Source organism: Trachinotus anak, unplaced genomic scaffold, assembly GCF_046630095.1.
Source record: "Trachinotus anak isolate AG129_WGS33_773 ecotype Australia unplaced genomic scaffold, CSIRO_AGI_Tana_v1 ptg000011l, whole genome shotgun sequence".
NCBI classification, from domain to species: domain Eukaryota; kingdom Metazoa; phylum Chordata; class Actinopteri; order Carangiformes; family Carangidae; genus Trachinotus; species Trachinotus anak.
In genome coordinates this window covers 18,201,570-18,220,812 of record NW_027273862.1, presented here as the reverse complement: position 1 = coordinate 18,220,812, position 19,243 = coordinate 18,201,570, and the positions used below count along the sequence as shown (strand labels likewise).

Here is a 19,243-nt window from a genome sequence, read left to right as displayed (position 1 = left end):
CGATTTAACTGAATTCTACACATGCATATAAATCTCCTGCAGAATTTGCACTCTCAAAATCAATACACTGTAAATTAGTTGTGCACAACAATAAAAAAAATCAAAGATGGGCAAACGCTGAATATAGCCTGTGGGCTACAATAACAGAAATAGTTTATAAGTTGATGGACGAGCGGCTGAATGGTTCTATTATATCTCTGGCCGGCCTTAAAACCTGGCAGCTAAATTAGACGAAGAGCGGACAGATTGGAGTCCAGCCTTTATACTGACTGGCACAGACGCTGAGTTGCTGGCTCTTCTGTGCAACGTTGTTCATGTTGCCAAGTCTTGCTGAATCTGCTTCAACAAGACAAGCAGCAGCTCTGTGGTAAGAAAATAAATCAAAAATCAAAAATGCCCAGCCAATTTACATAATTTCGTCTGTGGGTTGCTCTAATTGGTTATTAAAGGTTGCACAACAATTTTTTTTTTTTGATTTTCTAAATATTACTAACAACATTTGTAATAATGTGGAGCAAACGTAAAAATAAAAAAAATTCAATACAAACAAATAAAATGATGCCTTTGAGCCAAATGGAGGAAAAACATTAATACAGGTGATAACTGGGAAGAGCTGAGATAATATCTGACAATCAAATGACACTTTAAAAGCAATAACAAGTATCATGTCTTTACTATCTCTAGATATTGGAGGACACATGTACCAAATGAGTCCTCATTACATACATTACATAAAACATTACATTACATAAAATGTGATTTCCTTTAGTAACTCTCATCTTTGTAACCTTTCACCTGCTTCCAGTCAAGGAGCTTTAAAATCATCTCTTTCATAAACACATGAACAGGCACAGCAGGTTTGTGAACTTGACAACACAGGACACACTTACATCCTCAGACTCAAAGACATGGCATATCATCTTGTACTGCTTCTTTGCCTCGGGTGCCCCGGGTGTAGTTTCAATACAGTCCTGTGAGGCTGTGCGTGGCATCCGGCGTCTTGCCATCAGGACCACAATGTTACCAATGTCAGCGATGTAGGATATAGTACGGAGTGCGTTGTCCATCATCGTTTCCTGTTGATATATGAATTGGAATCACACAAATCTCAAAGGCAAAATCAACTTTCAAACATCAGCCTTATTGTTTTTATAATACTCTGCAGCTAAATAGAGCTTCAGTTTGTGAATGTAAAAGCTTAATCTAGATTAAAAAAAAACTGCTCTGTAGACAGTGAAAAGGAACAACTAATGTAACTGTTAATTGCATGCACAAGCAACTCAGTAAAACCAGAGAAAGTAAACTACAACTGGACCATCATACAAACAGTAAAACTGTGTGACAAATATGTGCTGGTGACTCCATGTTGGACTCAGTAAATGAAGAAATTACTGCATCAAAATTGCACATTTGAGCTGACAAAATGATGGATTAATGCATGTTTCCACACTGAGCTTTTCCCTGGTACAAACATAACTGTGGGGAATATTTTGCTGCTGTCACTGGTTTTTATACTGGTTCAGCCGACAGCCTGTTTCGCATAATATTGAGGAATTTAAGTACCTGTGTGCAGCATATTTGTTGCCTTTCCTTGTCAAAGCTGCATGATTATTTCAAGGCAGAGAGTGAGATGAAAGTATTGTTGATAGAAAACATAAAGGCCTACTTTTGACTGAATTCAAAACTGCTGCATAATCGAGCCAAATAATGCCCAGTAAATTAGATCTTGAGTACATGTTCATCTGGAAATAATGAACAGGTGCACAAAAAACTCAGAAGGGGTTTGAATACCTGAGTGTTTGCCTTGATGTAACAAAGTGATTTGAACAGCGTAATGATGTGTGTTCACTCAGCCTAATAACTGTCTTGTGTCATCATGTAGATTTTGAGATATTGTTTCTGAACACAACTATGAAATAGCATTTTAGAGAGGATATGGACTGTGAAGGTGTATCTGTGGGTTTGCCGAGAGGAACTTGTATTTGTACGTGTTTTATGATAATATGCTAATGTGTCATGCTAATATGCTAAATTTAATTTCAGCTCAGTTAAATTCACTTTATTAAGCATTTCTTGTGGTTTTATGACATTAGCCTAATTAGTGTTGTTGTTGTTCTAGCCCACCACTGGAGTTGTTCTTATTATGAATCAATGTCAGAAACCCAATGCAAGCTGCACTGAGCCTTTTAATTGCAGAAAGAAGGCATTTTACTCTCTCTCATAAGTGCCAGGACCAGTGGTAACCAGATGGAAAAGGGAGGAAGATAGACACTGCATTGCAGCACGTTAGCTTCTGCCAGGTGGCTGCCCACACACACACACACACACACACACACACACACACACACACACACAATCTGACACTCTGCTCAGACGGCTCAGACACCAGCTAAGACTGAAATACTGCAAATGAATCATCTATCACATACACATTTAACTGAGCATAAAGCTCTATTTGTGATCCCATGAACGGCAAAGCTCCCAGAAACAACTCTGTTTCTATCAAAGCCTCCAACTCCTGTGAAGACTTGTGCTGCTGCTTCACACAGCTGCTTGCTGTAAAGCTAAACGGCAAGAAAACTTTGACAAAGCTTCTGCAGGAATGGAAAAAAGCTTTGCTACCAAAAAAAGAAGTAGAAGAAAAAGAGAATAAGAAAATAAACCTGGCAGCCAAATGTGATTTTTTATTCATAAAGACCTTCACAAAGTCAAACTTCAATCGGAATTTTTTTTACTGGGTATGGCTCTAAAATAATTAAAGAAAAACCATTATGTGGTCCATATTGTTACTTTTACAGCATTTTAACAAATGACTAATCAAGTAGTGGTGTGGTCATAATTTGGTTATTCATACCAATGTTCATCCATGAAGAAACATACTAAAACATAGAGGGCAGATTGTGCTGCAGTCAAAGAGCCTGTTCAATACATGCTCTCTGAGTCAAACTCCATGCGCAGATGTTTGTGCAACATTTTTTGGCTTGGCACAGTCTATTCTTATCCTCAGTTAAAGGGAACTCTGGCCGTGACGTTGTAAGATTACAAAAACAAGTAAATAAATCAGAATCAGTGGTGTGGTTTCATAAGAAGCAGTTTGTGTCAACAGTTAAGCTGCTTTTACGATGACACAACAACGCTCCCCTGATGTGAAGTCTTGTATAGCTCAGTTGGTGGGAGAGGTAGGAAAAACTGGTGAGAAAAGACTCTTTAGACAGAAACATAAAGTGTGCATGCTCGCTGGTACTCACCTGTGAGTCTGCGTTGAGGACTTTGATTCTCTGAGTGGAGATGAACAGATCAACCTCCGTGAGGGTTTGAGCATCTCCATCTGCACTCTGAAGAAACACACAAACAGCATTCAGAACAGATTGTTCAAGATCTTTGTACCAAGCCTGACTATTCACAGTTATTCACAACTGCCTGAATGGTGTCCGTTAAATGTTGGAAAGTCTTAGTTTAGACATCCAAAATGCATGCATGTATCGTTTAGGGCCCAGCGAGGGAGATGCTTGTTAGATGGACGGGTTGTTAAAGTTAAAGGTGTGGTGGAAAAGGCAGAAAAAGAAAGCATTTGGCAGTGGTGTTAGTTTACATTAACTGCCCTGGCACGAGGATTGCGAGCTGGCATGGAAACAACAAACAGCTTAACACTAAACCCTTACCAGCCGGCTGTTACACCAATGAGAGCAATGCAGCTTTCCCCCTGATCACTGTGTGCCGCAGACTAATACAATTACATTTTAATTCCTTTAATAAAAAAAATGCCTGATGCATTGAAAATAAGGCAATACAGATAAAAATATTAATAAAACACATATAGCTGTAAATAAATATTTCATGTAATAAATAGTGAATCCTTTATTTGAGACTGTGGCTCATAACATTCATTAGTACTTTTTAATCATTTTTATAAAATGCACAATAACTAAGGACAGATTAGAAAAAGATGTGTTTAGGTGTCGTAATTCACTTTTTGGCAGTAACCTTTTCCCTTGTCTGTTTTCATTTCAGAGGTTTCCAGGGGTGCCTTTAGCTGGAGGACAGGAATTAATTTGTAGTTTTGAATCATCACTTAGCATATGGGAATAGTTAGCTCATTTGTGAACACTAGAGAGCATTTAGGATTGCAGCCATACTCCCAATTCAAAATCCAACTTGTCTTTTGGATTTTTTGCATGAAGTTACCATTATGGGAGAAATGAGAATCAGCTTCTTCTGATGGACGTCTGCCTGTATAATTAATACAGAGATAAGTCTGAAAGCTGATACTAACACCCCATGTTTACCACTGACATGTTTCATTAAAGCTAAACTACGAAGTTATACGAAGATATAACAGAAATACAAAGGAAAAACAAAATGAGACCAGAGATTTTAGACATCTGACAAACAACCACTTCTTTAAACAGTGAATAGTAAAATGATTTTTTTCTTCTAAGTTCTCTTTGTTTATTAATAACATAAAATATGTTCAGCCAGAGCAGAGGTTGTTCACAGACGATCCCTCACTCCATTGTGTGTCAGGATCACCAGAGTGAAAAGAAGCAAGAAATGAATGAGAATTAGAGTGAGACTTATTTTCTGCTTTAGCAGGTGTAAACTATGTTAATCACACAAAATTAGACGTGCACTGAATTACAATCTCCCAAATTCATAATTTAGCTTACATGAGGGCAACGGCGATGTAAGTACAATGTATGAAGAAGTACTTCAAATCAGTTTTTGCAAACACAAGTTGCAGCTGATTGTACGAGTTTTGTAGTGAATTAAGTGATACTCTCTTAGCTAAATTGCAGGCCTGAGATAAAAGGTTATTGTATTCAGTATGTGGTGGCTTTTTTTCGGCACAAAGTAGACAAAGCAGTGTAATTTATGTCATTATTTTCATCTATGTATATCTTGATGTATTCACAATTGTGAGAAAACTTCACCAACTGGCTGGTATACGTTTGTACTGGCTCAAGAACCTCCAAAGCTCACAAAACCACCAAACCCTCCAAAGTTTCTGATTCTTCATCTTCAAAAAAATAAATTATTAATAGCACTTATATTACTTGGAAATCATTCCTGCACTCTAGGAGTAAAAAAAGAAATAATCAATTGTACATCAGACACAACTAATATATTACAGCTTGGATAAGTGGTAAATCTTTTGTACTCATAGTGCGTCATTACACCCTTAAACGTACATTTTTACTCTCATGAAACAATTACACAGTGTTGTTGCAAGAATGCAACTGTTTATTATTACACACTGTATTAAGAGAAAAGAAGTAGTGTAGGCTCAAGCTCCTCCCGTAGTGTCCAGCTGACATGTCCACTGTTACCTTGTGGTCACAGTGGCTGCATGTAAAATCGTGTCAGTGTGTTATTAAAGTGGGTTTCAGCAACTTCCTCGGTCTTGTGCCTTATGACACAGCTTCAATCAGTGTATAGAGTCTTTCTACAAAAACATTATTTCCGTGTGCCCAATTAAAACCACAGTTTGGAAAGTTCAACCACCTTCAGGCTTATGAAGGACTGTCACTGCCAAAATGCATAGCCGTTCCCATAAAGCAAAACATATTTGCTTAAGGGTTTGAAAAAACCTGACAAAGATTTGTTCAACTTAATGAACAGACTCAAAAATGTGTGAGACACAGATAGGAGAGGACACACAGACACAGGCAGGCACATATGAAATGAAAAAGAAAAGGTGAGAGTGGAGGGAAAGTGGCTTAAGGGTCTTTCTTTTGCTCTGTTTATTACACACCGCCTTTTTCTTGATTTTGGCAGCCTTCTGTACCCTCTGGCAGGCAGGCAGGCAGGCAGGCAGGCGTTGGGACGGGACAAGGTCAGCGGATACAGGAGCACAAAAAACAGGAGGAAGAGGGGGAGGAAATAAAGAAGGTAAATAAAAGAAGGTAAGACAGTAAAGCCCCAAACCAAACGGCAGGTGTGCTATCGCTGCTCTCAGAAACAGAGAGAGAGAGTGACAGAGAGACAGAGGAGAAGAGAGACAAGTGATGCGTTTGCCTGAATATGCTTGTGAGTGTTTGTGGAGATAGCGTTTGCACAGCCACGTTGGTTATCAGAAACAAATCAAAACAGCAATTACAGAGGGTAATAATTGCTCTTTCTCTTTTAAACACAGCAAATCAAAAGCGTGCAGACATGAATTGACACGGTTCCTGCATTCTTGACATCTATATGAAGCTCAGACAGGATGGTCTCAAGGTTTTTTTTGGATGTAGTTTATTTCCGTTTATCAGTTTACCATTTGAAGTCTGAGTCTATCAGAAAGACGGATAGTAAGAATCCCATTTCTAAAAGCATTAGAAACAGCTTAGAAAAAGTCAACAAAGACAATAATTCAGGCTGTGTGTTTCTACCGCCTTCCATGCTCAAGTCAAGGTCTAAACACTATTACCAGGAAATAAAACAATCAACAACACACAGAGAGAAAGGGGGAGGGAATAAAGCCCTGAGCAAGGATTTAAACTATGTGCTTGGGGTCGTCTGGGCTGCATCTGAATAAATAAATAAAGAAATACAAGGCTGGCTCACTAAAACAGCTTCGATCGAAATGGAGGCAGGTTTACAAAGTTGTTGTTTTTTTTTAATTATTAAAAGCTGAAAAGCTGTGCATATTTCCTTTTGATCATGCATTACACAGTGGTCATGAAGACACAGTTAATGTGTCTGATTAGTTCCTCAGGAATTCCGTTATTACAAGTGGCTGTACGGTTGTTGGACTTAGTCATATTTTGAAGTACTCTTAGCACTTTGTAATCTTTCAAAATCGGCCCTTCTGTGTAAGGTCAAAGCTGAGCTACCGCCCCTTCTCTGCATCTGCCATCAGCCAGAGGAAATTATCTTGACCCCCGTCATATTTCCGAGTGTGAGAGTGGGTGTTTGCCACCGTGCAGAGATGTAACTGCTAAGACTACCATTAGTGAAAAAGAGCAGAGTAAACAGCCCAAAGGGAAGAGTCTTTTTTGGGTTTTCATTTTGTAAAGTTTCCTCCTCCGTGATAAGCTCGCACGCAAGACAGACATCAGAGGCTTTCAGCAGCATCTACTGCTCTGCTGAGGAGGAGCCGAGTAGGGGCAAGGGGGTTTGACAGCAGGAAAGAGTGAGTGGAGAGAAGGGGGTGGAGGGGTGGGGTAGCTGCATAAATATTACATCAAACAGCGAGAGCATCATGCCAAAAAGATCTGCATAAATAACCTATACAGCCTTGCTATAATTTACCTGGTATACTTGTTTTTGCTCAGTTCAGCACTACGGGGTCTAAGTGCGTTCCTGTGTTTGTACTACCTCTCCGCGTGCAGGTTGCTCTGGAGCAAATATACAAGTATGACTGATCTACACCGCATGTGTGATTGGAAGGGTTCGTGTGCAGTCAGCTGTGTCCATTTCAATGTCAGAGATTAAATGTGGTTTGCTGTACAGCCATTAATTTGTCCACGAGGGACAAATCAAGGAGATAATGGACGACTTCTTGTTCAATGGACTTGTTCTAAGCAGGGGAAAGCATTAAAAGGTGATAGCTAACTGTTGCCATGGTTTCATCCTGACAAAGACTCTGTGCAGGGAAGGCAACTGTGCATGACAGAGAGTGAGTGAGTGAGAAGAATCAAACATAGATTTGACAGATGTGAAACGATGCCAGAAGACATCCTCATTGTGGTGAAAATAGCTTTTAGACTGAAAGCAGCCAGAAGACTTGAAGATCCTGGTCTGCCACTTCTCCTGTCAGCCTTTTTCTTTGTTCCAGAGTGACCTTTGATTGGGTTGCTCATATAAATTTTGCAGGCATCAGTAACTATTCCTAGCCCTCTTCAACCACAGTTTCATATACATTAAGACACATTTTTGAGCCTGGGCAAGGACCACTAACCCTTGATCCTACGTAGATGTGAGAGAAATTACACACTGCTAAAGCATGTTAAATTAACAGGTAGGGCTGCGTGGTAGGACCAGGGAAGTACATCTTAATCTGTCCCACAATTAAAGGATCAAACCACATGTTTATTTACTTGCCATTACACAAACATAAGAAACCTGCAAAATGAGGCTAAAATAGAGACAATGCAACAAGTTTTAGAGGTCAAAATGGATCTCTTCACTCTGGAACTGGCAGCTATTTACTTTTTAATGATTGTTTGCTGACTCTCTGCACCTGGAACTTGATCATGAAAGCTAACCTAATATTTCAAACTTCAGTATCTTTGTCTCTCTTTCCCTGCTCATTTAACTCCTGACATATCCCACTGGACAGCTATACCCACATGTATCCATCTCATCAGTGACAAGTCTCATTACAATACGCAAGTTTCTAAAAGTAGACCACTACGCAGGAGGTCATTCAATATTTAGAAATACAGCCGAGCTTGTTTTCACATGAGAGGTAGATAAAAGAGACAGGGGTCTGGGCAGCAACTGTGTGCCAAAACATCAGCGCTGCATTAAGTCATCACATCACGAAACAATGTTCTTTGATCACACAAGATCACCTGGCCTCAAGTCCTCGAGGAGGAAATGCCAACTGTATGAAAAATGCCAAAATAGTTGAAACTCTCTTTCCTGAAAGAGGGAAAATTTGAGTTTCTGTGAAGTTGGACATGAGCACTTTTGACAGAGTAACAGTGATGAACAAAGAGATTAATCTCATCAAAAATAATATGAGTTGAGCCCCTTTAAGCTGCACTGGTACCATCCACAATAGTTCTCTGAAACTGCGCTGAAACAACATCATCTCAACATTAGAGAACAGCAGAGAATGAGTGTCAACAACTGAAATATGAGGTTCACGTGCCAGCGGTCCCATCATCCTGCCAGCTGTGCCAAACACATGCCCTGCAGCCCGATATCTCTCCCAAGTTCTCTAGCTGCCCTAGACGGCCACTCCTGCCTAGTATATGACTGTAATGTTTTGCTGCAGAACCAAACAGCCCTGATGTCCATGTAAATTTCATTAGGAGCAATCTGGAGCTCAACTAAAAATCACAAAACATTAAACCAAGATGCTGAAATAGTGGGGTTAACTTGTGTGCTTGAGTTTGTGGAAATGAATAAATATTCCCTTCCAGATACAGTATGCTTGTAATATTAGAGATGTATTCCGATACTAAATAATAAATAGGATCGACACGCAGTATTAGCCATGTAAAGCTGCTGGGCATACTTCCTGCAGGGTGTTACCAATGCAACCTAAACAACAACAAGCTGGCCGTAACATTACGATGGCACCTCTGGGGAGAGGAAAGAGAACTGCCATCATATTAACATGCTCTTTCAGAGTGGGACAGCAAACCGAAAGCACTGATCGGAGGCTGTCTCCTGGGGTGTGAACAAACACATCTTAACAACACCTCTAGGGGCCTGGAATAAGTTGGAAGGGAACAGGCTCTAAAACAGCTGTTTTCCATTGCAGAAACTTTTCTCAGGCACCTTTCTAAGTACTTAGGAACCACAACCTAAATGTAGTTAGTTAGGCACCCAAAAAAGGCCTAACTCTGGTGCTAGTACTTTGCAATTACTTAGGAACTACCAGTCTAGTCTGTGTCATTAATTGGTCCAAAACAAATCTCAAAGCTGCTACAACTTGTACAGTAAGAGAGCTTTAGTTACCAGTTCAGGAAAAGAGAAGTTAGCATCAGTATTTATTGATATTAATATTAGTTACAGTGTCTGTTCGACTTCCAGCTTGCAAAATCTTTTCAAACACAAGACATGTAAATGTAAACTGTCAACCACAATGGGATGACTTGCTGTTGTCTAAAACAAAGCCATAGCTTTTTTAGTCCATTATCTCAGCTCTTCAGACTAAATCATGTCTTCACAAAGGGACTAGTAGTACCAAATAGTCTTGGTTCAGAGGAGCCATAACAGATTAGGCAAATTAGACCAATGACAAATCAGAAAACTACAGCGCTGCTTGAAACAGAGTCATCCTGTTGTGTTTTGTTGTTTGAGTTTGATGTAATAAATTAACAAAAAGGAGGCTAAAAACTCCATAAGACTGTCTCCACAGAGAGGATCTGCTGACTGTTTTGTGGCTGGATGGTTTTCTGCTGCATAACAAAGTTTTGTTTTTGTTGTTCACACTCTTTGTTCTCTCATCGCTGCTGCCTCTCACATTCATTCGCTAGCTCTCTTGATCCCAACTCTCTCTCTCTTGTTTGATTGCTGCGCTTTCAGCTTGTTCACTCTCTCTACAGATCTGTACGGTATATCAATCTTTTTTCTTTAACTATTCAAAAAGCCGTCAACATGACTTTGTTTTCAATGTCAGTAAATAACAAGAAATGTCCACCCCTCATCCCACTATAAACACTAGCGGCACCCATTACTTCCTTATTTTATGACTGAAGCTGTAGAAAAGTGGAAGCAGCTACAGTAACCATGTTTGACCGGTCAACATTGCAGACTCCATCCTGACATTGCCTGAACCAATGGAATATATTCCTCCTGGACCAGGGACTCTTTCACCTGAACCTATTGTACAGGAGCTAAATTTATTCTCTGGTTCATCTGGGTGAAATGCAGGTAAAGCTCCTGAGTTTCTTGAAAGGTTTTGGGTCGCCTGGTAAGTGGAAATGCCCTCTTAGGCCCCGAGATTAGTTCCTGTGATTTTTTTTTTTTTTTTTGGTTAAAAAGGGACTAAACAGCCTCCTTAGAGATGTAATGCTCCATCAGGGGAAAGCAACAGAATAAATGAAAAAATGTGGTCAGTCAATTAAGGAGAGGTATGTTTCTTCTGCATGATTCTGGCAACTGGATACCTTCAGGGCAAAAACACAGCACAAACTTTGTGTTTGCGTGTTTGAGTCAGTGTTGCTGGAGGTGAGTGGGTGTGTTTTTGAGTACCTTGACCCTGCTGACAGCCTCCTGGGCCTGCATCATGCGTATGTTCTTGGAGGGGTTCCTCTCAGACAGCAGCTGAGTGGAGCCCAGGTAGTTAGCAGCAAAGATAATTCCATCAATCAGGTCTTCTGGCTCGCAGGGTCCTGGGACTGAGCCAGGGAGAGGCAGAGAAGATGGTGATTAGCGGGGAGACATGGGGAGGAACAGAGCACGGTTTGACTGAGAGGGTCGGGTGTGCGGTGGAGAGGGTATTGCAATCACTGCAGTCAACGTGCTGTAAGGGGAAGTGGAGCCAAACACTGTTGCTCTGGAGATGGAGAGATGGCGATAACAGGCTGGGTGGGACTGAGCAGTGAGATGGCCACTGGTTGCAAGCTAATGGAAGTTCAGTGCTGGTGGGAGGCTGAGCTGAGATTAATTTGTATCTGTGATATGTAGATGTGGACTCTCAGACACCCACTCAGGGACACAATGTGCTGTCATGATCTGAACGAGCAGACTGGCAGCTAAGCCCCACACACATTATTAGGCCTAGCATCTGCCCAGTGGCAGGAAAAGAGCACTGGAAGAGTTATATGAGGCCTGTGATGTGACAGATCGAAGCCAAAGTAATACTTGGAATCTTTCCATGCAATTACAATATTTTGATTTCATCACCAAACAGGTGCGCAGACAGATTAACTTACCATCGACAAAGCTGGGGAACGATGCAACCTTCTTTGTTGGCTGGAAGACAAAAACAGGATATGACAGATAAATTGTTATGAATAGGTTTATACTGAACTAAACATGTCTCTACAGTCTCAAATAAACCAATCAAAACCTTAACGTTTCACTCCGTTTGTGGAATGTTGCTTTTTTTAAAAAGGTGCAATACTGTGATCAAACAGCAAATGTCAGATAATCTATAATTTTCATTTTAAAGAGCTGGTCTAGATCAGGCCTTGACTGATGCATCTGTCCAAATTTATGACACGATGCATGGGGAAACCTGCTGATTTGCTTCAAGTATAAGAAAACACAGATGAGGTGAGAATCTGCGAGGTAAAGGGACATCCAATCCTGTAAAAGCATTTCTGTCTGTTCACTGACATAGTCTGAGAAAGGACAGGTTGCCTTATATTGTGATTTACTTCCATGTTGGCAAAACTGTGATTGTGGTTTGTCTGTGACCTTCCACAAACATGCAAGTTGACCCTCATTGTGCGAGACAAGATGTCCTTCTGTTATTTTGTCATGAGAACAAATTGAAAGGACTTGTTTAAGAAGTACTGTTTTCAGCAGCAGGTTAAATGTGGTCCCTCTTGACTGCAGAGAAGCAAAACGACCCCCATCACCTGGTGTAAAAAATCAATAACACAAAATACAGTCGCGTACCGTATGGACGCAAGACTAGCTAAACTCTCAATTCCTGCAGAGAAATTCCCTCGGTGCTTTTATTTGCAACAGGCATCCTAAATATCCAGACATTTCTATTTTTTTTCCAGCAGTGCCCTGCCCCACATTCACACAGTTACATGCATTTACACCTGCAGAAACTGGCTCCATGCACTTTGCTTAAGGGCACTGCAAAAGTGGGTGTAGAGAGAGTGCAAAGCATTACTCATCCACTTCACACACTGACATAACTGAGAGTGAAGATGTAAAGGAGGGAGGCGGAAGCTGTGAACAAAAGATGGTCACAAAGAGAGCTGTGTATTGTGCAGCAATTCATGAGATTCAAACTGGATCTATAAGCTCTTCTAGCCTGCTCACTACACATTCAGGAAGTTTACTCCACACAAGGACAAAGGGTGGAGCCTGTACAGGAAGCATCCACTGCAGACATCATGGTGAAAAATGGCTCTCATAAAACCGCAAGCAGACACGCTGCTCAATTACCAGGACACTATCACGCCGTAAGCAGAGGACATGAGCTGAAGTTGTAATTACACAATTACTCATTTACTCAGACAGTCACACACACATGTGCACACACAGACACACACGCACAACAGCAACACCCTCTTTCTACAGTGTAAATGACCTCACAATAGATCTAAAGGATGATGAAGGAAACAATGCAACAGAATATCCAATGTCTTACCTCTGGTACATTGTTGTTCTCCAGGGGAACGTTGAGGTCGGAGCGTTGCTGTTTTCTGGGTTGCTCTGCACCATTGCTCACCTGGCAGGTCAGCACAGAAGAACAGGTGTGAGTGAATAAGAATTAGGATAAGATAAAACAGAATAACAAATGGACAACTTTTGTTTCAGATTTGAGGGAAGGTCATGGTGGTCATGGTTTTTAATGTGTAGGTAGGACTGCTATAAACAATGTGCGTGTGAGAGAGTCCTACACTGTCAAAACCCTCTGGACTAATCACAACAAATGGCTCTTTATGCTTATGCTGTGAAGTGGCAGGGTGTATTTATTTGTGAACCTACAAATGGCACATGGTTAAGTTTTGTCTTTCACTTGTCCTCCAGATAGCTTTTTCTTTTGTCTCATCACATATATTGACATATACAGTACTTTGATAGCAAAGAGGGAGGATTAAATTTATTCCCTTGGTTATCCACTTTGCAGTTCACAACTGCTCATTAGCATTTAATGGTATTACTGGTTGAAATGAAATCCTCCTGCCTATAAACCCTCCTCCTCCTTGGAGAGGCAGTGAGAAAGTGAAATTCAGAGGAAGAAGCCACGCTGTTGTGCATCTGGAATTGAAATTAATTACCACAAACATAACATTAGAGGCCTCCTTTGCAAAAAGAGAGCCAAACCATAAAGTCTTGATCAGTATTCATCATGCAGCCCAACTCAGTTGTGCAAACAGCCATTACATTAATGAGATTCGTGTTGTTGTTTGGTGGGAAGCAATGCTAAACTGTCCCAAGTGAATCTAGTCAAACTTTGTACATGCCTTTATCTGTAATAACAAATATTTTAATAGGCTCCATGTAGAACTTTATCATCAATAAATCAGCACCACATCAATTTTAATCCATTAACATAATTAACATTCACAAGACCACTCCTGAGATGACTGGCAGCCTCTACCGATGTGTAAATGTGTACACAACAGGACAAATTTTGCAGTATATTGGCAAATCAATTTATGGCACCTAGGACAAAGTATTTATCATTATTTAAAAAATAAAATTTTAAACTAAAGATATCAGTACTATTCCTTTGGACACAGTGTTTGTCCATTTGATGGATATATATATGATGCTTTTAAGCCAAAACAATAACAGAATCGTAATTAAAGGTAGACTCAGCCTTTTACCAGACTCAGTAGTCTTTAGCTGATTTGCTGGTTCAAGGAAGGAATTTATAATACATGTTGATGTAATACTACATACATACAGCACAATATTCAATACAGTAATGGATAAAAGTGAACTTGTTTAAGAAAAGCTGCGGTTAGCACTGTTAATATCAAACCTAGTTGCTTTTAGTACTTGACCACTGTCTTGAACATGTAACACATAGTTTAACACTGACATACCAATACCATTAAAAATGAGATTACAATACTATGTAATTCTTCGCTTTCCTCAGATGCATCGCACTAACAGGCTGTGTGGATAGATGACCTCCCTCTGTTTTATAACTCTTCTTTTAACATAATCCTTTGGCTCCACACTGTGCAGTAAATCTGTTTTTTTTTTTTTAATTCATTGTTGTCCCGGTTCGTTCAAGGGTCATGTTGAAGTGGTGAACAGAGAACATTTTCATTTGATAACGGAGGACAAAACGACAGAATCTTCTCAATGAGGATGGGAGTCATCTGAACCCGCAGTGTACTGTACATTCTTCCAATTTAATCTGGTTACGCTCTCTGACCCAGTTCTGTGCTACAAATGAGGTGCACACACTGAATGTACAGGCACATGTGCACGCTGTGGAGCAGGTGTGTATCAGCAGGATGCCCACAGGAGACTATCCCTGTTCTCCTTTTACCATCTGACTTTTAGAGGATGGGGGAGCTCAGCATGTGTTGATTCTATCAATGTGACTGTACAGTGTGTGTGCATTCATCCAGGTCTGTGAGAAGGAGCAAGATGAAGAGGGGGACATCTCAAGGTAACATGGGGGAGGGGTGAGGCTCCAGCTATTCTCTGGATGGCAATGAGTAACATGTCACCTGTAACTCATCTCCAGCTCCTCACCACAAAGCTCTTTTAATCATTCCCAGTGGCGAAGGGTGTCTTCTACAGAGCATTAAAGCAGCCTTAATATACAGTACATCTTCTCCATAGGCTCTGACCATGTTAGCACTGTTGTGTTACTGTTATACTGTTATGTTCTTCCTATTCATCTTGAAGCATTTGTCTGTACCTTGACTTCTGTGGCTCAGCAGCCAACAATAGCTTTAAATGTAACCTTTTTTGGAGGGAATGGAGAATAGTGGCCTTTATTATTAACTGAAATAACCACGAAAACTATAACATTTGCTTTCCCTTAAATATGTTGATGCTAAAAATCTTTATTGTGTTAGTTTGATGTTCTTTGTGGACTGAACCAACTGGGATAAACATGAATTGGACCACACTAAACGGTTATAGCACAGTAATCAAGTCTTTGCACACCACAGCGACTATGCACCTTTATGCATCTTTTTTCTTCAAAATTTGTAAATACATGTCGGAAGCTACAGAAATACCTTATGGAAACTGAGACTTTTTCTTTCCTACAAGATGCCTCTGTAGATTGATGATAGTAAAGACCAGTAATCTTATCCTTTTTTAAAACACTAGAAAAAGTTTTCGCTCTACTGATGACATTGCAAACACCCTGATCATCATTAGCATTCCTCTAACACTGATATAAACATGATAACAGTTTTGATTTCAGTAGTTAGCTAGACAAGACAAACCTTCCCACTGTCACTGTACCTTACATGACAAAGTGAATGAAAGAGCATAAACACAGTCACTTTGGGGTGTATAATTAAACCACACTGAAGCATTACAACACATGACACATCCATTTAGTTTTGTGGTGGTGCTACCGACTGGCCATATTGGAGGCTGAACTATAAATGAACTCCCAGCAGGGAAGCACCACGGTAGGCCGACGTACACCGTGACACAGAAGTATAATTCTGCTTCAAAAACAGCTCACCTGCTCCTGTGGCCACCGCTGCCTGTCTTCAGGGGAGCGTGGATGTGCCTTGATGCCCCTCTGGAGGTCAGGGTTGTTGTGGTGCATGGAGGGGAGATTCAGGGACTTGGGCCTGCTGTCATGGCGGTGATGAGCTGGTGGGTAGGGGGCTGCGTCAGGCTTGGCATGAGGGTAGTCACTTGGCGTGGGGTCATGCGCCAGCTCCTCTGGGCTTTGGTCAGTACCGCTGCTTAGACTCCCCATGCTCATACTCATCTTGATCTCAGCAACAATCTGGTCAATGTCTTCCTCCGCCTCCTCTCCCGTCTCCCCCTCTACCACCAGCACTTTACGGCCACGATATGGAGAGACTCGCACTGAGTTCCCATTGTCCTCGGGGGCATAGTAGTCACCGGTGTAGGCCCTTCCATGTCTCTCCTCCTCATCCCCTTCTTCATCTTCTTCCTCATTAGGGCAGTACTCCTCACTCTCTGCCTCCTCCTCTTCCTCTCGAGTGTGGAGGGTGTCTTGCAGGGAGGGTTGGTGGTGGTGATGATGGTGATGGTCGAGGATGGGTTCTGGTCTTCCATTGTATATCTGCTCATCTGGATCCTGCTCCACCACCTCACAGCGAACCTCCCCCTCTCCCTCAGCCCACTCCTCCACCCTGTGCCTCTCTCGTCCCACCCACTGCTCCTGCCTGACCTGGCCCTCCTCTCTCCACTCCTCCCTTGCCTCCTCATGTCCCTCTCTCCACTCTTCCCTCACCTCTTCTTCCTCTTCTCTCCACTCTTCCCTCACTGCCCCCTCGCCCTCCTCATCTTCCACCCATTCCTTCTCTCTCACCTCCCCTTCACCCTCTCCCTCCTCAGCCCATCCTTCCACAGCCTCCTGGCATTCATCAGCGTGGGGTCCGACTGCTTGCATGGTGCCGGCGCAGTCCCCCTGGCTGTGGCTGTGGTTGCAGTCTCCCTGGCTGCTGCAATCCATACCTTCCAGGTAGCTGTCGTCCTCTGGGCAGTAGCGGATGTAATAAGTCACACCCTCGTCCTCCTCTGCCAATCCTGGAGGGTTTATGATCACAAACAGACATGGCTGCCATTCTAGGGCTTGTTTATTAAAAACCTCCAATTGTCACTGAATCACCATGTTATATTTGATGATATCTATTAAATCTACATAACATTGGTACGCATGTTTTCCAAGACTGGTTTCCAAGTTTTCACGAGGGCACATTTGACCAAACTGCATGCTTTCTTGCAAGGGTAGCAGTACCTGTGTTTTTTTTTGTTGTTTTTTTTTTACCAATGCTAGCACCATTGGTCTTGTGTTCTTTTATTGAAATGTCTCAATAACTATTGGATGGATTCCCATGGCATGGGATCATCTTTGATGATCATGATTAGTCAAATACTTTGGTTTTTGACTAAATATCTGCAAAAATAATGACATTCCCATTAGCCTCAGTTGTATTTTGTGCATTGTACTAATTAGCTGAACACCAGCAGATCAGCATTATCACTGTGAGCATGCTGATGTTAGCATTAAGCTTAAAGCACCACAGGCTAACTGAGCTTATCATGTTGGAGTATGAATACCTGAATAGCCTCTCCAATTACTTTCAGTGATGGTGCAGTCTCTGTTTGACTGTTACATTTGAGTTTTTATTTATTTCCTCTGCTTTCCTGTATATGCATTTACATTTTCTGTCAGCTGAACAGAGATAAAGAAATAGGACAAAATTGGTGCTGCAAATGTAAGGGTACTCTTTTAGTCCCCATCAGCATTCTACACAACAAAGCTTGTTCCAAATCTAAACAATATACAGGATTGATAATGGAAAATAAACATGATGAAAGGGCAGGGAAATACCCTATCAATGCTTACATTAACAATGATTGCTGATGTCACACTCACCGTCATCATAATCTTCCTCGTCATCTGAGGTGTTGTTGATGTAGTCAGAGCTGGAGTCATCATCCAGGCTGTCACCTCCACCATGGAAGTCTGCCTGGTCATGGTCATCTTGGTCATGTTCATGTTCTGGTGTGGAGGGTGTTGCTGGCCGCTGATCCTCCAGTTCTGCATCTACTTGGTTGCTGTACCGCTTCACTTCAACCTCTGTGTCTACATCGCGACCGATGTCTTGAGACTTGGGAGAAGAATATTGTGCCTTACAGGAACGGGGGAGGGGTTTTGGATCATTTGACTCTTTGGGGTAGCGGACTGGGCGTTGCCGAGGGGGGAGGGCTTTCAGATCACATGGCTCTGTAGGATGAGGGGTGGGACAGGAGACAGGGCCTGGAGCAGCCATACTGTTTCCTCCACTGGTCCCTGGCCTCTTCCTATGAGCCATGATTGGTGGCTTACAGGCCATGCATTGTTATTGGTTTGATCCTGGGAAACAGATAAAGACAGAGGAGCACAGCTTTAGAGCGATATCGAATACAACTGTTAATCCACCCATGAAACTGCATACACAAGAGAGAAACATACTACAATAAAATTTAATGAAATTAAATGTTAAGGGCTAAAGACTATAAGCTTTTAAGCTTTTAAGACAAGTACAACTCTGTGTTTGTGTGTTTCAGCGGGCCAAGCAAATTCATACCAACAAATCATCAAAATGGCAAAAGTAGATTCCCTTTATCAAACACATATACTGCGTGCCGTGCACCCTTACAAACAAAGTCCTTCAATTATCTCTCTCACTCTTTCTCTATACTTTGCATACAGCTGCAACATTTTTTAGTGGCTGACAAAGCAATCTATTCTTGTAATTGAGCTTGATAGTCACAGTGCCTACCTAGCACATCTTTGGATTCAGATATACAGTACAGCAATGTGCTAAATATATTGTACAGGGTCGCCTTTAAAACAATGGAAACAAAGAGTAGAGTCTTTCTAAGCATAGCAACTTCACATAAAACCTAACGAGACACTGCCACTCAAAGAGTCAATAGCTAAATCAAGGTCATCTCCACATACAGTAGGTGAAGCACATGTGCACTGATACCACTGGGCTTTCAGATGATCAGTTAATTAAGACTCTTATTGATTCTTCAGTAATTTGCCAAGTGAGAATGGTCAACCTAGAAAACAATGAAAACTACTCCTATGCAAGACCTGGTAAAGTAGTACATGTGAGAGGACAGAGGAATGTATTTATCAATAATAATGATAATAATAATAATAATAATAATAATAATAATAATAAAAACCCAAAAGAAATAAAAGTAGAGCAAAAACACGAGGACTAGTATAGGATCATCAATTTACACAGACACCAGCACAGGTACA

At 41.2% G+C, this 19,243-nt stretch overlaps 1 protein-coding gene across 3 annotated transcripts in view; it reads right to left on the bottom strand.

The window, feature by feature from the left end:
- apba2b (amyloid beta (A4) precursor protein-binding, family A, member 2b) overlaps positions 1–19,243 on the bottom strand; it is a 60,388-nt gene that overhangs the window by 7,081 nt on the left and 34,064 nt on the right. For 2 of the 3 annotated variants that reach the window (XM_071488614.1, XM_071488613.1), the window contains 8 exons: positions 17,861–18,340; positions 15,965–17,007; positions 12,938–13,018; positions 11,538–11,577; positions 10,855–11,000; positions 5,753–5,788; positions 3,249–3,335; positions 891–1,076 (listed from right to left, as the gene is read on the bottom strand). In XM_071488614.1, coding sequence (XP_071344715.1) covers positions 891–1,076; positions 3,249–3,335; positions 5,753–5,788; positions 10,855–11,000; positions 11,538–11,577; positions 12,938–13,018; positions 15,965–17,007; positions 17,861–18,320 — 2,079 coding nt within the window. In that variant the 5' untranslated portion in view covers positions 18,321–18,340. The remainder of the gene's footprint in view (positions 1–890; positions 1,077–3,248; positions 3,336–5,752; positions 5,789–10,854; positions 11,001–11,537; positions 11,578–12,937; positions 13,019–15,964; positions 17,008–17,860; positions 18,341–19,243) is intronic. The other variant, XM_071488615.1, reaches the window with a different exon arrangement.